The sequence below is a fragment of the Cercospora kikuchii genome (genome assembly GCF_019650295.1).
Source record: "Cercospora kikuchii DNA, contig_00004, whole genome shotgun sequence".
NCBI classification, from domain to species: domain Eukaryota; kingdom Fungi; phylum Ascomycota; class Dothideomycetes; order Mycosphaerellales; family Mycosphaerellaceae; genus Cercospora; species Cercospora kikuchii.
In genome coordinates, this window is record NW_025408585.1 from 2093216 (window position 1) to 2120257 (window position 27042).

A 27042-nucleotide genomic window follows, 5' to 3' on the forward strand; every position below is an offset into this window, starting at 1 on the left:
CGATGACGGCTTGTCTTGAGGAGTCGTCGTCGTCGGTTTTGCTCCCTCTGAAGCGCAGATTTCACCTTCCGCTCTGGCTGGAAGCTCGGAACTGAGCCAACAGTCAGCAATCTTCTCCGGAGCGCATATGACCGTTCTGCACAAGCCCGCTGGCGGACGGGTGAAGTGCATCGCTGTGGTGCACATGCACGGATCGCTGTGGGGAGCCAGCGCTGGAGCTGAGAACCACCTCTTGAGCTTGGTCGAAAACTGATACAATGCACGTTACGCATGACCGTCTGCTGGAACCAAATAGATCTTCTTATTCTCTCGGAACATTAGTATCACTTGAAAGGAGACACTTGATGCTATCAGTAAGAATGAGATGATAAGGATGACGATGATGAGAAAATATACGCTGGCAACCTTGACCGCTGCTTGTTCGAGCTTGTCCTCGATCCTGTTCGGCCGAGTCCTGTAGCATGTGTACCACAGTATGCATCCTGGTTTGACAACCATCGCGGCGATCGGAAGTCTGACAATCGGTTCCCGAGTCCACCGCTTCATATATTCCTTCAACTCTTCCATCTGTGTCTGCTGCTCACGCATTACCCTCATCGGGCATCAATCATGGCACCGGAAATGCCTCACAAGATCGACGTGCATTCGCATTTCTTGCCCCCAGCATACCAAGACGCCCTCAAGAAGCATGGCCATGCCAATCCCGATGGCATGCCATACGTCCCCGGCTGGTCTCCAGAAGAACACCTCGCCCTTATGGACAAGCTAAACATCTCCAAATCCATCCTCTCCATCTCGAGCCCCGGCTGTCATATCCTCCCCGGGGACGATGACTTAGCGCGATCACTAACCCGAGATTGCAACAAATACGCCTCAGACCTCAAGAAACAACATCCCTCCCGATTCGCCTACTTTGCAGCCCTTCCTTTGCCCGACGTTAAAGGCAGCCTCGAAGAAATCCCCAAAGCCATCGCCGAAGGCTGCGATGGCTTCGTCTTCATGACCAACGCCCATGGAGTCTATCTCGGAGATCCAGAACTAGACCCCATCTTCGACGAACTCAACGAACGCAAAGCCCTCCTCTTCATCCATCCCACAACTCCTCAATGCCCTTGCTCTCCGGAAGCGATCGCAGCAGGCGAGAAGCCCGTAAAAGCCACACCTTTCGCAGGAAAATTCCCAACTCCGATGTTAGATTTCTTCTTCGATACTGCACGAGTGGTTTCAAATTTGTTCATGAGCGGTACGATCAAACGCTGTCCCAACCTACGAATCATCTTGCCGCATCTTGGCGGAGCCTCTCCGCCTTTGCTGTCCCGATGGACAGGTTTTGGAAAGCTGGTTCCAGGACCATGGCAAGCAATGGAAGAGAGCGACGTTGTTGAAGCGTATAAGACGCAAATCTGGTTCGATATGGCAGGTTTTGCATTCCCGAGTCAGATAAGAAGTCTCTTGTATGGTGTTGGAGTGCCGCATTCGAGGTTGATGTATGGGTCGGACTTTCCCTTCACGAGGGCGGATGGTGTGGAGCTTCTGCTGGGTCAGATGGATCATGGTGTGAAGGAGTTGTTCAACGAGGAAGAAATACAGGATCTGTATCACCGGAATGCGGAGAAATTGTTGGCTTTGAATGAGACGTAATTGCGAGGCTCAAGGGACACTCATCTGTATCTCTGAATGTCACGCTGAATGCATCTTTGGATGCCAGTGGACCACAGAATCTACTGCGGTACATTCTCATGAGAGTTGAAGGACACCCGGAGTGCGCGAGGTGAAGTCGCCGAGTCCGGCATGTTGTCGGAGGACTTGCTAGAAGACCTTGATGTCTCCGCTGGAAAGTGGGACCGCGGGTCTCGTGTCGCGATGAGAATTTCAAAGTGGAAAGAACACTTCGTTGGATGTGGAATGTACAGAGGCCTGAGTACATGTATACATGTAGGTGACATGCTGCACGCAATGTGGTCGTTTATATGAAAGCTGCCTGCGCGTGGCGAGTTAAGCTGTGCCTCTAGAACTTTGCTATAAGTTCCATGCCCTCACAACGACCATCTGCGCTGTGTCGCCTGATCTGCCAGTTCTCATGCCGCACATTGTCGAATAGACGAGGGCGTTCAGCTTCAGGCAACTAATACAGCCCCTCTACTAGCCCTTTCACCTTATCATAAACTGGCCCACTCTCCTGCCTTGTTGCGATCTTCACGATCCAATCCACCTGATCCTTCCCAACGCTCTTCTCCGTCAAAGTCGTCTTCAGCCCGATGTCCTCCACCAGCTTCAGGATCGCATCTCCCACAGCAACGCCGTCTTTCTTATCATCACCACTCTTCGTCACGCCCACAAAGGGCGCCATTCTTGCCAACTGTTTCGCATCATCCGCCGAGCTTTCCGCCTTCAACTTTACCACATGACCGAGAGTAAGACACGATGTGATACCATGCGGAATGCCGAATGGGCTTCCGAGGGCGTAGCCCAGAGTATGGCTCAAACCCAAAGCACCTTTGACGTTCAAAGCTAGAAATCCCAGCGACTGGAACGCGGCGAGCTGTAACTTGGTGATGACCTGTTCGTCCTTTGGATTCTGATGATACTCCCTCAGGCCCTCGAAAAGTCCTTGCGCGGCAAGCAGACAATTCTGCCTAGCGGGCATTTCGGTCGCTGTAGGATGGTACATCAATTCCATTGCATGATCTAACGCTCGCAGACCTGTGCTCTTGAAAAGCCACTCTGGAGTTTCGAGAGCAAATGTGCTGTCGTAAATCACGACATGCGGGGCCAACTCAGCATGAGCCACGCCGGTCTTGATTCCGTCTTCGCCAGTATAGCCCGCTCCAAGAGTGCATTCTGCTGCACTGAGAGTTGTGGGAATCGTGATGTGGTAGAGCCATTTTCCTTTTTGCTTTTCATTCAAGCGGTAAGAAATGGCTTTCGCGCTGTCAATGGGTGAGCCGCCACCGATGGAGATGATTGTGTCAATGGAGGGATCCTTGAGCACGAGAGCAGTGGCTTCGTCGAGCTCTTTGACAGGAGCATGTTGACCGATCTTGCTAAAAGTCGCGGCGTGTTTGTTACCCAATTGTTCTTCCACTTGCTTGATCAGAGGAGTCTTGGTGGCGAGAGAATTCCCTGTGAGGATGAAGGCTTTGGATGTCTCGCTCGGAAGGCTCTCAAGAAGGTGGTCTTTTACGCTTTTCGGGCCATAGTATAGACGTTGCAGGTGCGTTGGTTTCCATAGGCCCTTCAATGGCGACTGGGAGGACTCTGTCGAGGTTGATTTGTAACGCTTCTGCGAGGTAGGAATCAGGTACACTGACCTACAGAGGGATCGTGATAGTTGGCCATTGACATCTTTGCCGGTGTCTGGTGTCCTTGTTCTTGTTGACAGTGAAATGTGGCGGGTCCGATGCGGCAAGGTGTAGGCGTGGAGTGTTGGTGTTGATGTTTGCGTGAAAGTGCCCCGCGACAGCTGACGCAATGGCATCGCAGTGCGGAAGAACGAGACTCGGCTCATCATTTGTAATCCAGTAGCACGACACGCAGCTACACAATCATCATACAAGCAGCGAGTGGCGAACTCATTCCTAGGGAAAATCCGATGTGTCAAGTTGACATGCTGACAAACTGCAGCATCATCAGGATGAAGTCAAGCTCGCCGAGGCGGAGTCTGATTGGACTTGGCGTATACCATGCATGGAACGCATGAACTCTTACTTGATGGAAGTCGAGAGCACGACGTCACGAAGAAAAATGCACAGGATTGTCCCGTATATACAGTATACCCATCCAATGCTGCCAGCAATGCTATGCGCCGGCCAATGCACATACCAAAAAATGCCTTAGAAGAAGCTCGAAAACATCTCATGTGTCGAGCCCGACCTTTTCAGGGTCCTCGTCTCTATACCTTTCGTTTCTGGCCGGGTGCGCTCTGTCCATGCTGCCCCTGCTGTTGCCACTCGAGCTTCCTTCGCCAAAATTCTCATGGTCATCTTCATCGTCAGTTCCGATATCAAAGGCCTCTGCCTCATCTGTGTCGCTGCCCTCAGCGAATGCATTGTAGAGGTCTTTGCCCTTATTACGTGGCTTGCCGTTGGCACGGCCTATGCCGGCGAGCGGTGCCGACTCATCTGCATCGTCCTGTTCGACCATCTCGAACTCGCCCAAGTCTCCCAGTCTGCGTCGCTTGCGTCGGACACAGAGCATCCAGACAGCAAGCGCCATGAGGAATGTCAAAATGAGGAATGCCGCACCATAAATCCAATAAATCGTCTTGCGTGATACCCCAAATGTCGGCCATTTGGACGGAAGGAAGGAGTTTGTGTCCTCATCTGCGACGGATGTTGGCTCGTCGCCCTCCACTGCGCCCGGAGTGTCTTGCGCTGCTGGCGCGGTGGCGATAGGCTTCGGCTTCGTAGGACGGTTGGGATGATCAGTGGGGTTTCCGATCGGAGCACCATGGGCATCGGTGGGGTGAGCAACGGATGTCGTGTGAGCAGTCGCCGTTTGGGTCGGAACGACGTAGACGTCGTGGTTATCATCATCATGGTCTGTTGGCATGGGCAGGAGAGCTTGTTTCTCGCCGTCGATTGACTCACCCCAAAGCTTGAAGTGCCAATCAATGAAAGTGCCCTGGTGGGAGTTCTTCCGAGTGTCCTTGACGATCACAGTCCATTTTCCGACACCCGACTCACCCCAGTGTGCCACAGTCATGAAGGTCCAGTCGACGTAGCCGCTTCGTGCGTTGTCATTTCGACGATGGGTAGCAATTTCGGACTTGATACCAGATGGACTGATCAAGTCAACAGACAGATCACCGCGGCGCGTGTGTTTGACGTTCATAGTCACAGTTACGTGCTCGACCCGCTCGAGGTTGGCCTCCTTCAAGTGCTCCTCGGTCACCTCGAAAGTCGATGCCAATCCATCCTGGCCTTCGGGAATGGCTTGCTTGACATGCAGCCATGGACTGAAGTACCATGCCTGTGGTTTCACGTTGGTCCAATTCTTCGCCGCCTCGACGAACGCCCACGCATCTGCCTTGCCGTAACCGTATTGATGGCTGAACTCGCGACCGATGGCCTTATTCATTTGCCAGTCATCGCCTTGGTCAAGCTTGACAGCGTTGAGGACAGTGATCCACTGGAAGTCTCTCCAGGTAAGCTTTGGATTTACCTCGAGCATAAGAGCGTAGATGCCCGCGACGAGAGGACCAGCAGCAGACGTGCCACCGTGATTCACGTAGCACTTGTCCGCACCGACATCGGTAGTGTGGATGGCATCGCCCGAGCCTGAGGAGTAGGTCACGACCAGTTGTGCTGAGCACTTTTCGCTGTAGTACGGGTGCAGACCTTTGCGATCGATGCCTCCGACACTGACAGAATAGATGGAATTCGTGTAGCCGTCAAAGTTGCAGTTATCATCGTTGGCGGCTCCATTGCCGATGGCGAAGACGTAGATGCTGCCTAGGCCACCACGACCTTTTTGCACACCCTGGACCATGGCTCTCCGGATAAGAATGCCAGGCGCTTCCATTGCGGTTCCGTCGTCGGGTGGACCCCACGAACACGAGTAGATGTGGTTTTGCTGGTAGGCGTAAATCATCGCCTCGGCTTCGTCGGCGTCGGAGATGACTTTGCTAAGGATGCGAACACCAGCAACACGTCCGCCGTATGCCACGCCAACACCACACACGTCGTTCTTCACGGCAGAGATCTCGCCAGCACATCTTGTCCCGTGTCGATCGTCAGAAAGTCTGGGGAGGGGATCTGGGCCAGGATCGTTGTAATCCCAGCTACCGGCGGCGAAGTAGCTGTCTTTGAGGTCGTTGCTGTGGAAATCGAGACCATCGTCTACGATACAGACTGTGCTGCCATTTCCAGTGACGCCGTCCATCCACACGCCAGTGACGTTGATATCGTGTCCCACTTCAATATTGTTGAACAGATGCCATTGCTCTCTGAATATGGGATCGGTGATGCTCAAGTTCAAGGCCACCTCGTTCTGCTGCGCGACAGCGGCTTCGTCGAACTGTGCTCCCCCGCCGAAGTTGCCTTGTCGGAGAATCTTATTGAGGTAGTCCAGGGAAGGGGCATTTCGCTTCTCGAGGGGAAATCGTTTGTGCAGCTCTTGCTTCTTCGATAGCCGCACAGAGTCGAGGACATGTGGGGCATCGGCGCCAGCTTCTCGTTTCCGCCGCCGTCTCTTCAGGTCGGCCTTGAGTGTGGTGATGTGATCGTAATCGTGTTTCCGGTCTGCGGTGCGGAAGATGTAGTGGTCGTCCAGCTCGCCCAGGGGCCCGTCGTACTCGAGGCCGATTTCTCTAGCGGCTGTCTCGGGGTCCTGCCCAGGCTGAATGTGTACTGCATAGTAATCGAATGCGTCGTAATCGCGTATCCGTCGTGGGGCGTCTGCGGCGCACGCTGTGGCAGCCAGCAATGTGGGAAGGAGACTCGACCACTTCATGGTGATGGATGAAGCAGCAGGCGGGGAATGGGGTGGAGGAGGCAAGTCTCACGTCGCCATCCGACACGCGACACGTACGGCGGAGGCAGTGCAGACGGGGAGGAGTGCGAGTGAGGTGAGATGCTGGAGCAAGATGGAGAGGTGTCCGGTTGGCAGTGCTGCACTGGAAAGGCAATAGAGTTTATGTGTCCGGACTGAGCGTGGCCGCTCTTTGTGTCGTTCGGCGCCCGCGCACCACTCCGCAGCTCCCAGGGATCGGTGAAACGTGTGGAGCAGGAGTCCGGCGAAATTGCCATGGACCAAACCACTCACCTCGCAATACTCCGGCCGCGGTGCAGCGGTACATAATGCATCAGCGCGCAAAGGCAGACGGCATGGATGGGCATGCGCGACATGTGCGGCTGGCGCAGACACACGTGCACGCGCGAGGATCGCCCTCGTCATGGCTTCAGATGCAGCAGCTGCAGCAGAAGTTGGCCGTCCAGCCACCGAATAAAGGCGCGGTGCGTGGGCGACGACATCAGCGCCCGACCTCCCCATCCCCCATTCTCCTCTCCTTGGGCCCTCTCTCCTTGGATCGCATATCGTGCGCGTACATCGCAATGCCTTGTGCCACCCGTTGACCGGCAGCGTTGCGTTGCGTCGCGTCTGTCTGCAGGAGTCGGCTGACTGCCGCTCGAAGGATGCCCTCGACTTAACAATAGCAGCACAGCTCCGCTTGGAACGCGCGACTCATGTAGAGCTCCAGAAGATCCCATACCACCGCCATGTCTCACGAACGCCGACAGAGCGGTCTCTGGTCGCGCAATCCCGAGACCGACGTTTTCGAGCAGCTCCCCAGCAACGCTCCCTACCAGTATTACGTGCCTCCCGGCAATCCCAAACGCTCCTTCTCAGACCGTACCGCACCACCGCAAAATGCTCCCAGCGGCACCGCGAGGGCCAATTCGCGCCGGAAGGAGCGCAGCAACACGCTCGATGCACCACTCTCCAATCCGCTGAGAGTCGTCAACCCAGACGATGACTTCAGAACGACCTTCCCAGATCCCGATGCCGAGCCGAAGCCTACCTTGACCGTGGATCCCAACTATGTGCCTACGAATGTGCGCTCAAAGCCCTGGAGCCCCGATCTCATGTCTCCCAGGACCGTCAACGCGCCTCAGTCGTCCAAGCAGCGGCAAGCCAGCAATGCCAGCAACGCGTCGGAGCATGTAAGGCGAGGCTCTGTACCCGACCGCAGCCCGTTGCAGAACCTCGAGACGTGGAGCAAGGAGGAAAAGAGAGCGAGGGTCGCGCACGCAGAGGAGCGTGCGCGACAGAAGAGCATTGCGAGCGGTAGAGGGGACTCAGGACTCGACAGAAATGGCAGACTACGCAACGACAAAGCAAGAGTGGTCAGCGACAGTACGGGGAGACGACCGAGCCAGAGCGAGAGACCGCGCAATGCCTCCGAGAGTCAAGCAGAAGCGGGCGTGCGACGTTTTCAAGACGCGAGGGACTCTTTGCTCAGAGAGAATATGACCCCTACGACCCCGAGTGAGAATCCCGTGGCGCCGGTTGCCAACCAGTCCAGGACCTACGAACGAGCTCCAGACCAGCCGCCGCAGCCAGCATCGACGACTGCACCTCGAGGCTCGACCGACATAGGCCGATCAGAAAGTCGCAAGTATCGTGCCAAGAACGCCGGGTTCGCAGGTGCTGATGCGGCTGCATGGAGTGGTCCCTCGATTTCGAGCGCAGGCTACTCACCAGGCGCCGCTGAGCGTGGAAAGGTCGCGTACGAGAAACGCAAGAGTCAGATTCAGAGTGAAGCCGCGCAGTCTCCGGTCAGTCCTCTTTCACCGAGCAGTGGTAGGGACGGGTCCAGTGTTGGCAGAAGCAACAGCAAGAAGCTACAGAAACGATCACCGGATGGTCGCAAAACTGACAACAGTACGCGAGATGCTCTGTATACCGGTCGCATGGGCGGTCTTTCTGGCACGAAGAAAGAGCGTCAAGCGGCGGAAGCACATCTGCCATCCGACCCGGTGCCTCGAGCAGCGGTAGTTAATCCACATCCCGAGGATGGTGTGAGGTATGCCCAACCACCTCAAACTGCGAACGCGCAGCAGGCGAGACAGCAAGTTGGATTTTCAACAGATGCAGCGGCGACCCATGAAAAGCAGCATCATGGCATCCGAGGATTCTTCCACCACGACCACGACCAGCGTCGTAGCTACCAACCAACAGCCAAGCCTTTGGAGGATTGGCGGAATGCGAAGCCGGCCGTACTGACAGCAGACGACATCGAATTCGAAAAGACAGTTGCGAAGGTGGGTCTAGACGACAGCAATGCTCCGTGGTGGGAGAAGAGCCACAAAAGATCAAGCTCTGGCGGTTCTAAGACGGTCCCAGACATGGCACAGCTTGATGGACCGTATGAAGAGAAAGCGAACGGGTTTCAGCCTCGACTGTTCCTGAAATGTGGCCCGCTTCTGCGCTACACTGGCATACGGCAGCAGACTGTTCGCAATCAGCGCACCAACGTGGTCTCGCAACGAGAAGTGTGGAAGGGCACCGTCATGATCGTCACTGAAGACGACCAGTCCGACCTGGCTCGGACTCCTGTCCTGCGCCTGTTCGCTCAGCCGATGGACTTACACACGCCTCCGCCGCAGCACCTCCTTGAAAGTGGCCATGAGCTCCCACCCGAGTATGAGGATCCGGTCGCCGGACAGGTCAAGCTCTCTCGTACAGGCCGAGCACTCTACGTACGGCCAGTACATGACATCGAAGGCGACATCGATCTGTCTCGCGAGGAGAATAATTCAGGACTCTTCTCAGCGCAACGTACTCCCGTGCTTGGGCCACAAGCCACGATGGGATCAGACGGTCGACCGACCCAGCATATCACGTTTCAGGATAAATCGCGGATTAAGAAACGCGACGGCGAGCGGGCGAGCAAGTATCGCGAGACGAAGGCTGTACGTTTGCACAGCGAGCGTGGCTTCACGTTCTGGCGCTTCAGCATCGAAATCGAGCTCGCAAGCCAGCAGACTCGCGTAGCGTATCGAATCAACAAAGGACCTGCCATCGGGTTTTGGGTGCCTGCACGGGGTGAATCGATGAATATCATGTTCCACTCTTGCAACGGCTTCTCCATGTCTGTCGACAGCAACACCTTCTCCGGCCCAGATCCACTCTGGCGAGATGTCTTGAATCGTCACCAGGCTCGACCATTTCACGTCATGATTGGAGGTGGCGATCAGATTTACAACGATGCTGCAATGCGGGACACGGAGCTGTTTAGGGAATGGCTCCAGACCAAGAATCCGCAGTACAAGCATGAGGCTGATTTCAGCGTTGAGATGCAGGAAGAGCTCGAGGAGTTCTACCTGCATCGCTACTCCATGTGGTTTAGTCAAGGCTTGTTCAGCATGGCGAATTCTCAAATACCGATGGTCAACATGTGGGACGATCACGACATCATTGACGGGTATGGCAGTTATCCACATCACTTTATGAGCACGCGGATCTTCACAGGCCTGGGTGCGGTGGCCTACAAATACTACATGCTATTTCAACATCAGAGTGTTGCGGCCGAGACAGAGAAAGAGGAGCCCAGTTGGCTACTTGGACGCTCTCCAGGACCGTATATCAATGAGAGGTCACGGAGCTTGTTTATGAGTCTTGGCCGTCACGTCGCTTTCCTGGGACTCGACTGCCGCACAGAACGCATGCGTGACGAGATTCTCAGCCAGGAAACGTACGATGCTATCTTTGACCGGTGCCGCGCGGAGCTTGTGAAAGGCGAAACGAAGCACTTGATCGTACTGCTTGGTGTACCCATTGCATATCCTCGACTCAATTTTCTGGAAAACATCTTGACGAGCAAGGTTATGGACCCAATCAAGGCCATTGGTCGAACAGGTATGCTTGGGGGCTTCGTTAACAAGTTCGATGGGGGTGTCGAGATCCTGGACGACCTGGACGATCATTGGACCGCAAAACACCACAAGGCCGAGCGCAACTGGTTCATACAAGAACTGCAAGAGCTGGCTGCAGAGAAGAGTGTTCGTATCACCATCCTTGGTGGAGACGTCCATTTGGGCGCTATTGGACGATTCTTCAGCAACGCCAAGCTTGGTCTTCCCAAGGACAAGGACCACCGATATATTCCCAACGTCATATCATCGGCCATCGTCAACACTCCACCACCGGTCATGATGGCAGATGTGCTCAATAAGAGGAACAAGATCCACCATCTGGATGCCGATACCGATGAGGACATGATCCCCGTTTTCAGTCATGATGTCGACGGAAGCAGGAGGAACAATAATCATCTCCTTCCCAGAAGAAATTTCTGCGTGATCAGAGAATATGTGCCAGGCTCAACGCCCCCCTCGTCACCGAAGCTCCGTGCTAGTCCGTCGGCAAACCTGCAGCAGTTCGACGGCACCAGCGGAGAGTACAAGCGAGCCCGTGGCAATGATAGAAGATTTCCACCAGGGAGTATGAAGCGCACAATGAGCCTCACTCGCGGGCCCGCTGCCTTGGTTAGGAGACTAAGCGGCTCATCGAAGAAAGGACCACCGCCGGTCTCGCTCCCCCTGGAGCATACAAGGCCGTACAATGACGATGATCGCAGGGCATCAAGCATACAGAGGTCTTCGAGTATGTCGGCAGCCGACAGAGGCGGCAGCCAATATTCGGGCAATTTGAGGCATGATCCGAACATTCCGCCTGAGAGGCCCTCGTTTCAACGTCGTCCAACAAATTTGTCAGAAAAAGCTCCGCGGCGATTTTCATTCGCGGGCAAGAACAATCAGAGTGGGCTTAACAGTACCGCCGACGGTGCTGACGCTGCTGAGCACGTGAACCTTGAAGGCGGGCTGGACATCTCGCTATGCATGGAAGTCGACCAGCACAATCCAGCGGGCACGACTGTCCCGTACAGGCTCTTAGTCCCGGCGCTCTGGTACGAAGGCTCTGGTGATCCAAATGTCGCCAAGTTTCAGCCTCACAGGAGGAGCTTAATGGAACGTCTGCGACTCAACAGGAAGCGCGAGGCTCTAGATGAACCTGAAGATGCTGTCGCTGGAGCTGCTGCCCAGCATGAAGACAACACGGAGTATAGCGAGTATTGGGGAACTACCGATGGCAGTCGAACTCCAAGTCCAGATTTCCGAACTCAGAAGAACACTGCTCTCAACTCAAATCCGAACACGGGTGTCAGTCATGCGGCCGTCGGCATAGGCCTGACCAGTACTGGACGCGGTGCATATCAAACACGCCAACTCAGTGACGGATACGGCAGTGCTGGTCAACTCATCAATCACACGCCGAGACTCCCGTCTGCAAGCCCGCAACGTGGTGTCGATCCATATCAGAATGGTTACAATCTCTCCGGTCCGCCCATTGGTTCGCAGAACCAACAATATACCGGCAGCACTGCCTACCCGCAATCTGGCTACCGGCGGACAGCTGCGCCTGGACCGGCTCCTGTCACCGCTGCACAGGGTAATCGAGGACCCTACGGCCGTTCGCCACCTGGGCAGAAAAGTCAGGGCAGATATGATGGCACTCATCACGGCTACGATAGTACTGGTAGCTTGACTGGCAGCGAAGATTTTGAAGAAGAGCACATGGGACGAGACCGACTTCCCCAACGTTCGGGTAGCAAGGCGGAACGATTCTTTGGCGTTGGAGCTGGAAGACAAAGCTTGGATCAGGGTCGACCGGATGAAGTCGACTTCGGAAGAAGTGATAGTAAGAGGAAAGCTGGATGGAAGATTTGGAAATGAGAAGTGCGATTGGATAGCGGTGAGGTGTAGGCGTCTTTTTCTTCTTACTGAATTTGTAATTCTGGACGTGTACTGACGTCGGAGTATATTATGACTTGTATGATTCTATCGTCTCCACGCCGCCCTCTCACTCTTCACCGACTTTGCAAGTTCTTTGCCTGGTAGGTGAAATGTGAGACGGATTGCCAGCCGCTGTGGTGGCTGTGCTTTTGCACCTTCTGGAATATCTGCTGCGCGCGGCTGTGTATGCCGTGCGACACTCTGCCGTCGCGCCCCCGGAGACTACAGCAGCTTTGGTAAGCTCGGAGCGACGGGGACAGCGCGTCTGGCGCTTATCACTGCGTTCTTGCCGTCTACCTGGACACGAAACATAGCTGCTTGAGCGGCTTACTGCAGGCTGCCCCTCGGCTGGAACACCTGCCTTCCTGCCGGACACCTGGGACCTATGCGCATGAGCGGACTACTGCAGATGATCAACTCTCCCGTTTCGCCTGGAAGCTCGCGCGGACCTGGTCACTACCTTCTTTTCCGAACACATGGAATTTCCGGGCATGAGCGGGCTACTGCAGACGGGTTCCTCTTCCTTCTCGGCTGGAACACTCGCCTGGAGCGGCAGACTGCATCCGCGGCGAGCTTGAGAGATCCTCGATGACGGCACTGCTGGCACTTGTGGGAAGAAGTGTAGCACGACGTCTAGCGGATCGTGAGCCGGATGGCAGCTGTGGTTTTCTGGCGATGGCAAACATGTGCCGAATCTGTTGTGCTTCACGGACCGACTGGGCCTTTTCCTCCTATTCGTGCCAACCTCAGAGAAGGATGTGCCATGTGCCGACGCTCGTGAGCGATCTGGCATTTCGGAGTTCTGGAGAGTTGCAGGATGCATGTCGCGAGGATGCTGCGAGATCGTCGTCGGTGATACCATCGTCGAGAATCTCTGGCGTCGGTGTCTCTTTTGTGAACAGGGTTGCCTTGAGGCCGGTGGACGAGATGAGGTGTGACCGAACACTGCGGAAGTATAAGAAGATGGAGTGTTTCGCCGGAGGCCCTCGTGTCAAAGTACAGAGCGATCGACAAGAAAAGCAACATGACTTTCATCGAGGACGACAGCAGATTATTCTGGGAGCCTGAGCTCATGCTCGATTGGTCTCAATTCTTTGACCATACATTCTCATTCCGCGATGAGGACTTCACAACAACACTCGTCGATCAGGTCATGCCGCCTTGCAATATCGAGGAGCCAATTACTGCATCCTTAGAGTCTTGTGATCGTCTTCTGGACTGGCCGGCGAGCGCATGTTGTGGACCGAGCTGGATTGACGCTGCTACTGACGATTTTCATGTAATACTTCAAGGCAGCCATCCATCTCCAGCATTCGATGCTTTGGCGGGCAGTTGGCCTGGGAATGTGCTGCTTGCGAACACAATCAGTCAACAGGAGGTCAGGGCAACGACGCCAAATTCAACAATTTCTGCCATTCCCAGCAGTATCGACGTCCCGGTTGTCAAGTAGGTTGTCCACACTGCAGCTCTCGAGTCATACTAAGTCCCTTTTAGACATCGTCGACGATCACGGCCGTACTCATGCTGTTCATGCAGTAAAACCTTTGCATTTCCCAAAGACCTGCGTCGACACAGATTGACTCATTCGAACTCAAAACCACATAGATGCCCCGTCCGCACGTGCAGATATCACCAGCAAGGCTTCTCGCGAAAGGACAATTGCTCACGGCATGTGCAAAGAGCACATCCGGAGATCAGCCAATCATTGCGACATTCAATGGAACTATTGCCGCCGCAGGGAGACCTATCTTGGGAGACAAATGTATCATACGCGTCTCCGAGAGCGGTCGAAACCGTGAGAGAGACGCGGCCGCACGCGGGCTTCGTACGGCATACATCAGTGATTGCCAAGCATACAGCTTGGCATGACGGAGCCTTCACGTAGGCTATGCTGCTTGAACGATCTCACTTGTCTGGATTCGTTATACATGTGGACCTGTGCGACTTCTCTGTCATGCCGCCGGTTCTCTCTACTCGAGTTGATTCGCTACATCTCTCTTGGCATCAAGCTTGAAGGCTATATGGATTGTAACCCATTACGCCTCCACGACAACTGGGTCCAGCAAGGGAGCGTTATCTCCAAACTCCGCTGGACCTCCATGACGGCGGGTTGCAGAGTTGAGACTGCAGGCAGTGCGATGATCCGCATAAAGATATGTATAAGAAGATAGGAGAACGCTCCAAGACATGCTGGCCGTCAACCACTGCTTCATCAACCATCGTTCCATCGAACAACCTTTGATAATATGGCGCTGTCAAACTTCACCACCGCGCTCAATGCGACCATGCGAGCAGTCGTGTGGCAAGGCAACGCTTACAACGTGAGCGTTCTGGATGTTCCTCGGCCAACGATCATCAACCAGACGGATGCCATCGTCAGACTCAAGCGGGCTGGAATATGCGGCTCAGACTTGCACATCTATCGTGGTACCCAGCCTGGGCCTGAAGCAGCTTACGTTCTGGGACACGAAGGTGTCGGCTACATCTCGGAAGTGGGGGACGCTGTGGGCTCGTTGAGCGTGGGCGACCCAGTTGTCATTCCATTTGAGCTCGCTGAAGAACACTTGCACACTGAGTTGACGACTCCCTTCTATGGCTCTTACGGCAATGGACCAGAGCTTGGTGGCACCCAAGGTATGCCTCTTTTCCTCTCGTGAATCCATCGATGTAATCGGAGTGCTGACTGATATGATTCAGCTGAATACATCCGCATTCCCAATGCGGACGCTGGTCTCATTCCAGTGACGTCGTTCGAGCGTACCGATCCACGAACAGATTAAACGGTCACCCTTTTGAATGACTACACCATGCTTTCCGACATCTTCCCAACAGGCTGGGCAGCCCTCGACTACGCCGGCTTTCGGACCGGCGACACAGTCGCCATCTTCGGCGCCGGACCCGTTGGCCTTCAAGCTGCATACTCCGCCGTCCTTCGCGGCACCCCTCGGATCTATATCGTCGACTATATCGAAGAACGCCTCCGACTTGCCGAAAACATCGGTGCAATCCCGATCAACTTTCTGGACTCGGATCCTGTCGAACAAATACTCGCCCGTGAGCCTAATGGTGTGACGCGGAGCATCGACGCCGTCGGGTTTAAATCAGTCAATCGCAACCTCACTGTCCAGGCAGATATCATCGCGCAGAATCAGTTGCGCGTAACATCCATCGGCGGAGGCCTGGGAACGGTCGGTGTCTACAACAGCGCCGCGAACAGCTCTGATTACGCGCCAAGAGCAGAGACCATTCAAGAAAATGTGCAGTTGTCGTTGGCGGACTTCTTCACCAACGAGCTGAAGTGGCAGGCGGGCCCTTCGGATCCGATTGCGTTGGCGCCGGCTTTGAGACAGTTGATTTTGAGCGGCAGGGCGAGCCCTGGGCTGGTCGTGAGTGATGTGATTTCGATTGAGGAGGCTCCTGAAGTGTATCGCAGGTTCGAGAGGCATGAGTTGGTGAAAGCTGTGATTGATTTTCCAGACGCAGAGTAGCTGGAACATCCCGGGTGGCTTTGAAATCAAGGAGGCAGGCGAAAAGGTCATTAGACGCTTTGTACAAAATATCAGACACATATGAAATCATCATCAGTCTGGGGTATTACTAGCTTACACATCTCCTGGTCGACGTTCTCCTCTTTGCTTCTTTCCCCGCTCCCGTAGAAGGTTGCAATTCCTACACCACTACCCTCCACTCAGCATTCCTATCCATTCTCGTCCTCACGCGGTATTCCATTTGATCTGTCCTGTGCTTGACAGTCCAATGGAGGTTTGGAGTTTTGTCTTGCACAGCACGATATGTCCCGAGATTCAATCCGATCTTTTTCACCCAGGCATCTGAATCCCTCGCTTGGTGGCGGATTTTGATGGGCCAGAGTTCGAGAACCCACCAGCCTTTGGCATCGACAAGTTGATCGTTGACTTTTTGTAGAGCGTCGAAGTAGTCTTCGACTTGCTCGGGTGTCCAATGCTCGTGTAAGTCTGCCGAGGGCTTTTCTGAGTCGGTTTCTTTGTAGATCTTGAGATGATGCATTCCGTATTCGTCGTTGTGGTCGACGGGCTCGAGGAGAGAGGATCGGCGATGGATGGGGCCAAGGAGGCCTTTGTGGTAGCGATCGAGCATGTCTGGTGGTGGTGGACCAGTCGGTACGGAAAGGGTTTCGTATTTTGGCCATAGGGTGTGGATATCGAGACCTTCGTTCGCCAAATTCGGCGTCTTGAAGATGATGCCGGTGTCGCATTCGAAGCATTGCCGGATCATCCAGCGGAGGGGGATTTGTGCCAGCTTATGTCGCACTTCATTCTTGACTGCTCCTCCGCCCACGTCCGCGTGGCATCCTGTAAACCACACCTCGCGGACATCCGTGTCCACGATATCCTCCTCGGCAGATACCGTGTACTTTTCACCCATCGTGTCTTTCACCTTGTAGCGACATGCCTTGAACTTGGCTCGATGCTCGTCAAGCGCCATTGCGTGACGGAAGTATTGTGCTCGGTGCGTGGGTGTGCTGCTGAGTGGCAGTTTGCGAGGAAAGAAGCCGACGGATGCTACGCTGTCGAACACGCCGACGAAATAAACATTCACGGGAATGCAGAACGTTTTCTTGAACTCCTGGCTCATTGCCCAGCCTTCGTCTGTGTCGTCTTTGTAGTATTTGTATGCGAATGGCTTGACGGCGTCAGCAAACGGGTGATTTGGTTCGAGAATCTGTACGCACCACTTGAGACACATTGCCAGCCGGCAGCAGACCAATTTTGTGGATCATACCGGCCAGGCAGCGAGCAGTGTACGCTCCGCGTGAGAAACCGAGCAGGCAGATCTTGTCACCCTGTTTGTAGTGTGCTTGAATGAACATGTAGGCGTCTCGAATGTGAACACCCAGGCCAGATCCCACAGCCATATCAAGACCTGCGTTAATGCCATTGGTGACTCCACCGCCGTCGTATGTGCCGATGCCGGATTGGTAGTACGTGACTTGTTCCGGAACTGCCTTTTTGAGGCAGCTGACGAAGTGAACAATGTTGCTGTTATCGGCGTCGAACTGATGCCCCATCAGCGACAACTACGAAAACTGTGCGCCTTCGGGCTTACCTGATCACCGGTGCCATCCAGGCATATAACAATGTTCTTCCCCGTCGGCTCATACGATTCCGCATCCTGAACAGCTCTTATTTCTCGTGGTATCTTGATGTGTTCCACGGGCTTCGAATCTCCATTCGCGGGCTTTGAGATTCCATTCGCGTACTTGGAGAATCCGTTCGGCGGCAGAGCAGGCATATCAGGCACATCACCCAGGTCAGGCATATCTTCGGTTAGGGGAGTTGCATAAGCTGAGTTCGCATAGGCAGACCGGGCATCAGACGGCCGGGCATCATAGCCATAAGGCCCATCCATCTGTTCGAGCCCCATTGTACCACCAGCTGTCAGAAACAAGACTGTTGCCCAGGCTAACGATGAGTGGGACGACCAGTAGGAGAAAATAGAGAAGTTAAAGCACCTGTCACCCCACAGTGGGCCTTGATGTACAGTTGTGAAGGGCGAAGGGCAAGGAAAATAGTGTCTCACAGCAGCACGGACTTCATGAGGGACACGCGCAGGATCAATTACCATGGCGTTGCCAACGGATCGCAACGATGCGAGCGGGTGCTCGACTTCCGCGTACCACTTACGGAGCTCAACACACTCTGTTTTGTGCGACAGCCAATTGAGGACGCCTCCCACCTCGAAGATCGACACCTCGCAGGAGTAGAGGTGGCCAATGCATAAGATCAGCGCGAGCTGTGATCGTTTCGGGCAAACGCAGGACAGATCACGTGCGTGTTCGACGTCTCAATGGGTGATGCACTGCTGCTGATGAATCCTGAGAAGACCGTTCTGCTTGGGAGATCAGGCTCGATGCTCATGCCCGGGTAGCTGCAGCATTTCATGCTTGACAAAGTGGGGCGTGTTGTACAGTACTCTGTAGCGAGAGAGCAGACCGAGGACTTAGTCGCATACCGCAGGCAATGATGACTGCTGTGGCGTACCCAAATTCGGAGGTATTTGCTATGATCGTGCAGAGGCCCAGGCTGTTTTTGTCGTTGGTGATCAAGAAGCCACATCATTTTCTTCTTCTGCCGCGTATGCAGGTGTGTGTCGACGATGGCTGCTCAAGATGTTCACGGCTCAAAGTGTGCTCTTACATCGATGGGTATGGATATTCGTAAAGCAGCTAGTCAGCCAGCAGTCAACGACCAGCCAGAAGATGGAGCCTGCCAAGAATCCATTGAAGTCCGTTAGCGATCCGTCGCTTTTGGTGCACTGAATTAACGTGGGAGTTCTGAATAGTCTTGTGACGCTGTAACTTTGCAGCTCGCAGGGCGAATGTGATGTCGAATGCGTCGAACAGCTTTGGTCGCCGCAGTGGGCGAAAGTGCAGGTAGCGAGTTCGGGCGAGGCTTGGCAAAAGGCGTCACGGGCACGGGCACTGACTGACTGCTTCCATACGACGACGAGTCCTCTCCTGCGTGCTCACCGACCGCGACGAGCAAGCGCCTCACCTCATCAACCACGCATTCCGACTCCTTTCACTCCGATGACAGCGATCTGGGTGATGATTTGACGATGGAACGCGTGCTGCACCGTTGCAGTGCAGCTAATCACCCTCACGGTCGCATCTCCATTTCTGTGCACCTCAGTCATGACTGACCTCCGAGGTCTGGATGGCCCTATCTCGATCCAAATCCCTGACGCACCGCGAAATTGCAGAAACTGGACATGAACCCATGCAGGAAGCAGCAGAGGTAGTCAGTTCTGCTGGGCACAAAAGAGCCGCATGGGATTCAAAGAGAGATTGAGGTGCACATGTGCGACCAGGCTATCTGACCAGATTAAACGGAGCCTCTGCTGCCATGAGCATATCCGAAAGCCTCGGACTCAGTCCCGCATCAAGGGTAATGACGATGACCAACAAGTTGGCTCGCCCAAAGTACAGTGGTGACGGCCAGGACAAAGAGCGCCTCCGTGCCACAGCCACCACACATCATACCTTGGATCCGCGCTGTCTAGCGCTATCAGACTCCAGTAGCGATCTTGAAAGATGCGCAGCATAGTCCCCAGACGCGGTAATGGGCTATGTCCTGGCACTGAGCACAAAATGCTGGCGACACCTCTGGCAGCAACAAGAGCTTGCACCAGCCCGCATCTTGGGGTCCGAATTGTCGAGTGAGCGATTCACATCGTAAGTAGCATACCATAACTTCAACGTGGTAGGAGCTATTGCACTTTCTCTTAAATTCGACTTGCGTTCGTCGTGCCCAGGAAGATGCCAATGGGCCACTACTCTCTCTAGAACTCACTGGTGACAGGCAACTCGCAACAAGCAGCCTTTGCAAACTTTGTCTAGTCACACGTGGCAACAAGCGACAAAATTGGGTGAAGCTACTCGAGCGAATCAGTAGGCTCGCATGGCGTGGGAAGCACTTCTCGATGCAAGAAAACGTACGTATGGGCACTTCTTCATACTCGCAATTGCTAAATGATCGTGCAGAATAGACGCCCATCGTTTTCCTATCCAAGCCGTCTCGATTGAGGCTATGCGCGGTCAGGCGCACTCGTGTCGTAACGAAACGTTCTCACCAAGACCACGCCCATTGCTATGCTCGCTGTTGAATGCGGTGCGATGCGGTCGCCCCAGGCGTTGGCATTCTAGTCAAGACATTGTCGGAATCCGCCTCTGGACCTCAAGCGGGGTGTCGACACAGAGCTCGGCAGAAGATTTGCTTGCGTCAGCTGGACCTTGGATGCAGTGACGCCACCTGGAGTCTCGGTGGCCATCACGATCACGACGGCGACTGCGCGTGTAGGCGGACCATTCACTCGCGAAGAGCAAACGCAGGCGCGCTTCCACGCTGCGACACATCTAGCAAGACCGCGATCAGGCTCCTGGACTGCAGACAAAGAAGCAATCACCGGTTGAGGCGGCATTGTGCTAGCTGATTCGCCGGCAGCTGGGGAAGGTACGCGCCAAGCCAGACTCTCGCAGTCCTGGACCTCGACGACAACAAGGCAAGACCTCGCAGGTCGCGTTCGCATATAGACGCCGAGTATCGAAGAAAGCATTGCACGCAGCGAGTGCGAATTTGCGCGTTTTCCGCGCGCGCGTTGTCGCCGATTTCACATTTCTGCGCCAGATTTGTGACGTTTCTTCCACGCACGGACGCCCGCGAACGAACGCTCAAAGTCGCTCGTTCCTCTTCCTCTCAGATTTCGTCCCGACATCACCAACAACATCATCACCACCACCCCAACGCGTCTCTACCGTATCGCCTCAGCATCTGCCGCCGTCTCCCGCTCGCATTCTCACCCGCCCGGCACCATTTACAACGCGACCCGCCTTTCACACGCGTTCCGATAGCCCGACCATCGCGTCGCAAAGCCTGCTAGTGCCAGGACCCACGCACTGTTGCGAGAAAACTTTTGCCGAGATGGCAGACGAGGGGCCTGTCACGTCGCCCGTGAGTGCGCAAGCAGTAAGTCATGTCGCCGCTGGCTCGAGAAACGTGTCGCCGTTGCTGAGACCTCCCCAGCCTGCCACTACCACTGCCGACTCTTCTGAGCCCGCGACCACGACGACGCAGACGAACGGCGACGCCGCAGCAACAGAGGCGAAGAAGGAGGATTCGGAGGCGCCTGTAGACGATGTCAAATCACACGAGCCTGTCGCCGACGGCGAGAAGGCAGCAGAGGCCAATTCGGCGTCAGCAGAGCCCGCGAGCGACGGAACGCCAAAAGACAAGAAGAAGAAGCCCGTCGGAGGCGTGCCTGAGCACAAGAACAAGAAGCTCGGCAAGAAGAAGTCAATGCTCACTCTTCGACTCGACTGCAAGCCAGGCGAGTACTATTGGGCGCGTCTCAAGGGTTATCCTCCGTGGCCAGCGATTGTTTGTGACGAGGAGATGCTTCCCGAGTCGCTTCTTGCCACCCGCCCTGTGAGCACAGCACGACCAGACGGTTCTCTGCGCGATGACTTCAAGGAGGGCGGAAAGAACGCCAAGGAGCGCACCTTTCCAATCATGTTCTTGCACACAAATGAGTTGTAAGTCTAAAGTGGAGGCGATCTCGCAACAAGAGACATTGCTGACGTGTACCTTATAGCCAATGGATGGTCAACACCTCGCTGACGCCGCTGGATCCTGAGGAGTGCAACACCCTTCCCAAGGCGAAGATGACCAAGGCTCTGGCAGAAGCTTACAAGGTCGCAGCTGAGGGGCACGACATTGACTATTTCAAGGACCTACTGAGGCAGCACCAGCAAGACATGGAGAGAATTTTACAGCAACAAGCCGAAGACGAGGAGCGCCGTGCGGCAGAGGCTGCGGCGAGAGCTGAAGCTGCCGAGAACGACGAGGCAGCCCCCAAAGAGAAAAAGAAGAAGGGACCACGCAAGAGCAAGGCTGCGGATGAGGACATTGAGATGGAAGATGCCGATGCGCCCAAGTCCACGAAGAAGAGAAAGAAGGCCGACGATAGCGATGCCGATGCCAAGGTAAGCCTCCTCTTCGGTCGCACGCGTGAGATGTAACCCGACTGACCATTGTACAGCCCAAGAAGACTCCGAAGGTGACGAAGCTTAATGGACCTAAGACACCAAACGGCGACGCGTCTACTGCGAAGAAGAGCAAGCCAAAGAAAAAGGTTGTCAGCGCACCGAAGAGCGACGAAGAGGAGAAGCCGCAGATGACAGATGAGGAGCGACTTGCGCAACGCGAGAAGGCCGTACTGTACTTGCGTCACCGCCTGCAAAAGGGGTTCCTGTCGCGTGACCAAGCACCAAAGGAAAATGAGATGGCCAGCATGGCCGAATTCTTCACCCAGCTTGAGGGATACGAGAATCTGGAACCGTCCATCATTCGCGTCACCAAGATCCACAAGGTCCTCAAGGCCATTGTCAAGCTTGCTTCAGTGCCCAAGGACGACGAGTTCAGCTTCAAGAAGCGTAGCTCAGCTATGCTGGAGATTTGGAACAAGCGTCTCGAGGCTGATGGAGATGCTCCAGCCGTTTCAGGCGACAAGGAGAAGTCGGCTGCACCAGCGGAAGCTCCTGCGACTAACGGCGAGGCCGCAGCTCCACCACCGGCCGAGGCGGCAGAGACATCTGCTGAGGAGGCTAAGGCGGCCGAAGACGCAACCAAGGAGATCGCCGCTGCTGGCACGACGAAGGCCGAGGCAGACGAAGGAGCGGCGAAGCCCGCTGAAGGTCAAGAAATTGAGATGCAAGATGCTGAAGCGTCAGAGAAGGCTCCAAAGACGGAGACGGAGAAGGCAGCCGACTCAAATGCTGGACAGATTGAGGAGAAGGTTGAGGCCGTCAAGCTTGACGAGACAGCAGCAGCCTCCTCTTGAGGCGTTTGGACTACACATTGTGCGATAAGTGAACGAAGTGTGGCGGCAATAGGCAGCCGTGGAGCTTTGGGCGAATAGAGCTCTGGATGAGTGCTCAGCTGTGGGCCCACTGGCGCAAGTGAAGAGCGTCAATGAACTGTAGTATTGCTCTGGGTTTGATAGGATCGGTGTCTTGGAGCGCTGCAGCGCCCAAATGAAAGACTTAGCGAAATATGATAACTGTATTGCTCAAAGCTGTCTCACATATTTCACATCGTTCGGGCGCATCGTAGCGATCTACATGTAAGACTGTGCCTGAAGGCGGCCGGAAATAAGCATTTCGTCACTGCGGTCCTCGGCTATAGCCTGACGACATCTTCAATCCACGAACCTCGATGCACAGATTGAACGCCAGCCTGCAAGAGCTCTTTCCAACGAACATCAGCGAAACCCAAAATTGTAAATAGCGTAAAGAGGCATTCCGGATTGTAACTACATTGTTTCAACATGGCGGCCGCGAATACAGCCAAGCAAGTCATCCGACGAGCACAGCTCTATGGTATGTCATGTACCTGCCATTGCTTGAGCCATGAAGCTGCAAACATCCATTGTAATCACACAAGATCCAGCTGATAGGTCAACATAGTGCCTGGCTCGTCTATGCGCTTCCTCGAAAAGTCCCGCGGTATAGCAGCAGTAGACAGCATCGCATACGATCTCGAAGACAGCGTAACACCCAACAAGAAACCCGAAGGCCGGCAAAATGTCCTCGAAATCCTCAATCGCGAGCGCGCACCTGGGATCCGTGAGCAAGCTGTTCGAATCAATGCTGTCGACTCAGGCTACGCGTTGGATGATCTGACGACGATTCTCAAAGGCAAACATCTCGATTGTCTTGTCGTGCCGAAAGTCGATGCTCCCAAGGATTTGCATTTCGTCACGGATGTTTTGCGACAAATGCTTCCTGAACGCCACGATCCGAAATCAGATTCGTATGATCCTGTCAAGATCGTTGCACTTGTGGAAAGTGCTCGATCAGTTATGGATTTAAACAATATTTGTAAAGCTTCACCGTATCTTTCCGGCCTCACCTTCGCAGCCGAAGACTTCGCCATGGATCTCAGTATTACGCGGACACCGAGTTTACACGAATTCTTGTATGCCCGCTCCGCAATTGTGACAGCGGCGCGAGCGCATAATTTGCCTTCGGCGCTGGATTTGGTTTCTACGACGTTCAGAGGGGAAGAAGGGAAGAAGCAGATTCGAGAGGAGAGTGAGAATGGGAAGAGGTTTGGGTTTAATGGGAAACAGTGTATTCATCCGGATCAGGTTGCGACTGTGCAGGAGGTTTATAGTCCGGGGGAGAAGGAGACGGAGTGGGCTGTGAGAGTTGTGATTTGTGATAAGAAGGCTGATGAGCAGGGACGGGGGGCGTGGACTTTGGATGGGAAAATGATTGATGCGCCGGTTAGTGGGAAGGCGAGGGCGATTGTGGCCAAGGCGGAGCTTTGTGGGTTTGATGTTAAGGGTTTGATGGACAAGTTTAAGGATGAGGAGCCGCAGTAGATGGATGTAGGCATAATCTGGTCACCGTACAGCGAGGCAGTGAGGAGTTGCCTACAAATCGGTTCGTCAATTTTGGCAACGCGTATTTTATGGAAGCGAGCAATGAATATTGCGGTCTTGATCTATGCTTAGTCGGATCGTCTAGTATCCTCTACTTCTCCTTACGACATTGATCAATGGTTCGCCACGTTCGCGGTGCTCAAGATTCTGCTCGAGGACCTTGAAGGTCCTCTCGGTATATGCGACACCGTTTCCGCTGACATGTGGTGTGACAATCACGTTCTTCAATGCCCAGAGTTCGCTATCTTCGGGCAAAGGTTCTGGATCTGTCACATCGAGTGCTGCACCTGATAGCGTCCCGTCTTTCAGCGCTTCAATGAGTGCCGGCTGGTCTATGATGGGCCCACGAGCAATATTGGTCACAAAAGCCGGCCTCTTGCCGTCGTGGCTGAGCACTTTGAACTCTTCCTTACTCAGAAAGTGTCGCGTCTGCTCGGTCAATGGCACCGAGACCACAAGCCAGTCGAGATCCTGCTTGAGGAAGTTGTGCAGGTTCTCCTTCTCGAGACCAGAGAACCACTCGACCGGCACCTCACCTTCTGGATCTCCTGTACCAGGGACGATGAAGCCATGATCCTTCTTCTTCTCAGGAGTGTCCTTGGGCGTAGCAGTGAAAGCCACGACTTCCATGCCCATTGCTCTCGCTACCTTGCCCACTTGTCTGCCGATCGAGCCATATCCGAGAACGCCTATTCTCCGACCGACCCAATCTCGGACATTGTTATATTCAGCTCCTTTACTGCCCCACACACGACTCTTCTGAAGCTCGTAGAGCTGGTTGTAGCTATGGCTGTGTACCAACGCAGTCAACCACACCCACTCTGCGATCTGCGGCCCATGAATGCCGCTGCTCGTTGTGATTGTGATTTTTGTGTCTTTGTAGATGTCCGTGTTCTGCACCTGATTACTCCCAGCAGAAACCAGATGAATCAGTTCGAGGTTTGGGACTTCGTCTGGCTCTGGGATGACATTGAACGTGATAAGTATGGTGGCAGAGTGCCAGAGCTCCTTGAGAACACGTTTTCGGAGTTCTTGGGTATCATTGCTGAAGGTCACCTCGACCCACTTGATATCGAGACCTGGGAACTTTTGGGTCAAGTGTTCTGTGATGTCCTTGGGCTCGGGAAAGGGAAGCACTGCGAGGAGCGTGTCTTTGGCTGGTCCTCCGCCCATCATGGAGAATGTGTCAATGTGTGTGTACGGTAGTCAATGCCCTACCGGATCTTTCTGAATACAAATGCAGCTTTGTCATGGTTGCTGGATTGAGTGCGAGAGCTCATGCATGACGCGATGCACTCGCGAGCCGCGATAGGCAAAGTCGTCGCGCTGCAGACCCGCCGAGGCAGGCGAGGACGCGTAAGAACATCGGTCTTTCGCACAACGACCCATCTCAAGCGACGGCACATCGACGCATATCGACAAGAGAGCGGCACACAGAGAGCTCAACAATTCGGGATGCTTCACGACGTTAAGAATCCAACGCCCGGAACGGCCGACTGCCAGGCAATCAGGCGTCCAGCGGCGGAAGTGGCATGGACGCCCGTTGTGTGTCAAGGACCATGAGAACAAATACTCTTGCGGGGCTCGATCAGTACGATGGCGGCCACATTACAAGCAACTGACTGGCAATGGCCACTGGCTTCTTCGACCTTCCGCGAGAACTACGAGATTTCATCTACCACCATATTCTAGCTCGATACCGCCACAACAATATCGATGGCGACCTTGGAAAGCTATGGCATGTACCATATTGTCTTGTCGGCACAGGCCAAGACGACCATCCATTGCGCATGCGACAGCGCATCCCTGGTCCGTCCTTTGAACGACTTCTCCGCATATCAGAGCAATTCTCTGCAGAGCTGTGCGAAGAACTGCGAGCAACGCAGAGCACTGTTGCATTAGAAATCGATGTGCTGTTCGCCACGGCCACCCTCAAACTCCGACATTCTGCCCGGTACGGGGTTCGACGCTGGAATGGTACCCACCCCAAGCCTTTCTCGCTCGATGCCACGATCGCTCCACCTCTTGCCCCGGCTGCGACAGGTAGAAGGCTCAGAGTGTGGTCTTTTGACCGTATTGATGCACGGTTTATGCGCTGTGTCACCGTCGTTCGTCTAGGAACGCCACTTATGGAAGAGGTCAATTGCCAATGGCGGGCGAAGAACTCGCACTTTCCCGACTTCGTGCCTCTCCTCAAAGCTTTCTTGGGCATCGTTGGACCAGAACTGTTTGCTTCATACCTCAGTCTTCGTACTCTAGAGGTCTCGATGGCTGGTCTATGGTATCCTATCACACACTCTATGTTCGGACATAGTGTGCCAAATCCCATGATCCGCTGCCTCGACCTGCTGTGGTGCGAAGGCAAACGCTTCCGTGGCGGTCAGCTAAGGCCCACATTCTTCATTGGAAAGGGAAGGTTGAAAGACTGGCTCGCCAGTGTTTCGGTAGGTCTTCTTGAGCTTGTCGCTGACATCACGATCGATGTGTTGACCGATTGCGTTCGCAGACAGAAGCGACGGACATGGCTTGGGTTATAGGCTGCCTAAACTACGGCGCTGGTGAGTTTGTGCACCTAAATCCAGGAACCACAGATGCATTGCCTGCCAAGAAGAACACCACCACAGATGTTCTGCCGCTACGTCCGTACAAAATGTATCCGAAAAGGGTCTTCGTGGGGCCGTCATGAAAAAGGAGTGTACAGCTTTGTCAATTTCTGCGAGTGAAGGTTCAGACCTTGCACTTCATCGCACACATCTCGGGAACG

At 54.5% G+C, this 27042-nt stretch overlaps 12 protein-coding genes across 12 annotated transcripts; 8 read left to right on the plus strand and 4 right to left on the minus strand.

The window, feature by feature from the left end:
* Positions 1–609: 609 nt before the first annotated feature.
* CKM354_000706000 (uncharacterized protein) lies at positions 610–1641 on the plus strand (the record flags this gene model as incomplete). Its single annotated transcript, XM_044802399.1, has 1 exon — positions 610–1641. One exon carries the CDS (start codon positions 610–612, stop codon positions 1639–1641), a length of 1032 nt encoding a protein of 343 aa, XP_044658334.1.
* A 484-nt stretch (positions 1642–2125) lies between these two features.
* CKM354_000706100 (uncharacterized protein) lies at positions 2126–3345 on the minus strand (the record flags this gene model as incomplete). Its single annotated transcript, XM_044802400.1, has 2 exons — positions 2126–3258; positions 3312–3345. The coding sequence occupies 2 exons, from the start codon at positions 3343–3345 to the stop codon at positions 2126–2128; spliced, it is 1167 nt and encodes a 388-aa protein (XP_044658335.1).
* A 510-nt stretch (positions 3346–3855) lies between these two features.
* On the minus strand, positions 3856–6453 carry CKM354_000706200 (kexin KEX2; the record flags this gene model as incomplete). The annotated part of the gene is made up of 1 exon (XM_044802401.1): positions 3856–6453. The coding sequence occupies one exon, from the start codon at positions 6451–6453 to the stop codon at positions 3856–3858; it is 2598 nt and encodes an 865-aa protein (XP_044658336.1).
* Positions 6454–7220: 767 nt separating this feature from the next.
* On the plus strand, positions 7221–12236 carry CKM354_000706300 (uncharacterized protein; the record flags this gene model as incomplete). The annotated part of the gene is made up of 1 exon (XM_044802402.1): positions 7221–12236. The coding sequence occupies one exon, from the start codon at positions 7221–7223 to the stop codon at positions 12234–12236; it is 5016 nt and encodes a 1671-aa protein (XP_044658337.1).
* Positions 12237–13320: 1084 nt separating this feature from the next.
* CKM354_000706400 (uncharacterized protein) lies at positions 13321–13746 on the plus strand (the record flags this gene model as incomplete). The annotated part of the gene is made up of 1 exon (XM_044802403.1): positions 13321–13746. One exon carries the CDS (start codon positions 13321–13323, stop codon positions 13744–13746), a length of 426 nt encoding a protein of 141 aa, XP_044658338.1.
* A 796-nt stretch (positions 13747–14542) lies between these two features.
* Positions 14543–15076, plus strand: CKM354_000706500 (uncharacterized protein; the record flags this gene model as incomplete). Its single annotated transcript, XM_044802404.1, has 2 exons — positions 14543–14930; positions 14994–15076. The coding sequence occupies 2 exons, from the start codon at positions 14543–14545 to the stop codon at positions 15074–15076; spliced, it is 471 nt and encodes a 156-aa protein (XP_044658339.1).
* Positions 15077–15103: 27 nt separating this feature from the next.
* Positions 15104–15784, plus strand: CKM354_000706600 (uncharacterized protein; the record flags this gene model as incomplete). Its single annotated transcript, XM_044802405.1, has 1 exon — positions 15104–15784. The coding sequence occupies one exon, from the start codon at positions 15104–15106 to the stop codon at positions 15782–15784; it is 681 nt and encodes a 226-aa protein (XP_044658340.1).
* A 181-nt stretch (positions 15785–15965) lies between these two features.
* CKM354_000706700 (uncharacterized protein) lies at positions 15966–17699 on the minus strand (the record flags this gene model as incomplete). The annotated part of the gene is made up of 3 exons (XM_044802406.1): positions 15966–16958; positions 17008–17331; positions 17382–17699. The coding sequence occupies 3 exons, from the start codon at positions 17697–17699 to the stop codon at positions 15966–15968; spliced, it is 1635 nt and encodes a 544-aa protein (XP_044658341.1).
* Positions 17700–20755: 3056 nt separating this feature from the next.
* On the plus strand, positions 20756–22673 carry CKM354_000706800 (uncharacterized protein; the record flags this gene model as incomplete). The annotated part of the gene is made up of 4 exons (XM_044802407.1): positions 20756–20800; positions 20858–21366; positions 21426–21816; positions 21873–22673. The coding sequence occupies 4 exons, from the start codon at positions 20756–20758 to the stop codon at positions 22671–22673; spliced, it is 1746 nt and encodes a 581-aa protein (XP_044658342.1).
* Positions 22674–23159: 486 nt separating this feature from the next.
* On the plus strand, positions 23160–24218 carry CKM354_000706900 (uncharacterized protein; the record flags this gene model as incomplete). The annotated part of the gene is made up of 2 exons (XM_044802408.1): positions 23160–23211; positions 23299–24218. The coding sequence occupies 2 exons, from the start codon at positions 23160–23162 to the stop codon at positions 24216–24218; spliced, it is 972 nt and encodes a 323-aa protein (XP_044658343.1).
* A 141-nt stretch (positions 24219–24359) lies between these two features.
* On the minus strand, positions 24360–25454 carry CKM354_000707000 (uncharacterized protein; the record flags this gene model as incomplete). Its single annotated transcript, XM_044802409.1, has 1 exon — positions 24360–25454. The coding sequence occupies one exon, from the start codon at positions 25452–25454 to the stop codon at positions 24360–24362; it is 1095 nt and encodes a 364-aa protein (XP_044658344.1).
* Positions 25455–25906: 452 nt separating this feature from the next.
* CKM354_000707100 (uncharacterized protein) lies at positions 25907–26964 on the plus strand (the record flags this gene model as incomplete). The annotated part of the gene is made up of 2 exons (XM_044802410.1): positions 25907–26722; positions 26785–26964. The coding sequence occupies 2 exons, from the start codon at positions 25907–25909 to the stop codon at positions 26962–26964; spliced, it is 996 nt and encodes a 331-aa protein (XP_044658345.1).
* Positions 26965–27042: the final 78 nt, after the last annotated feature.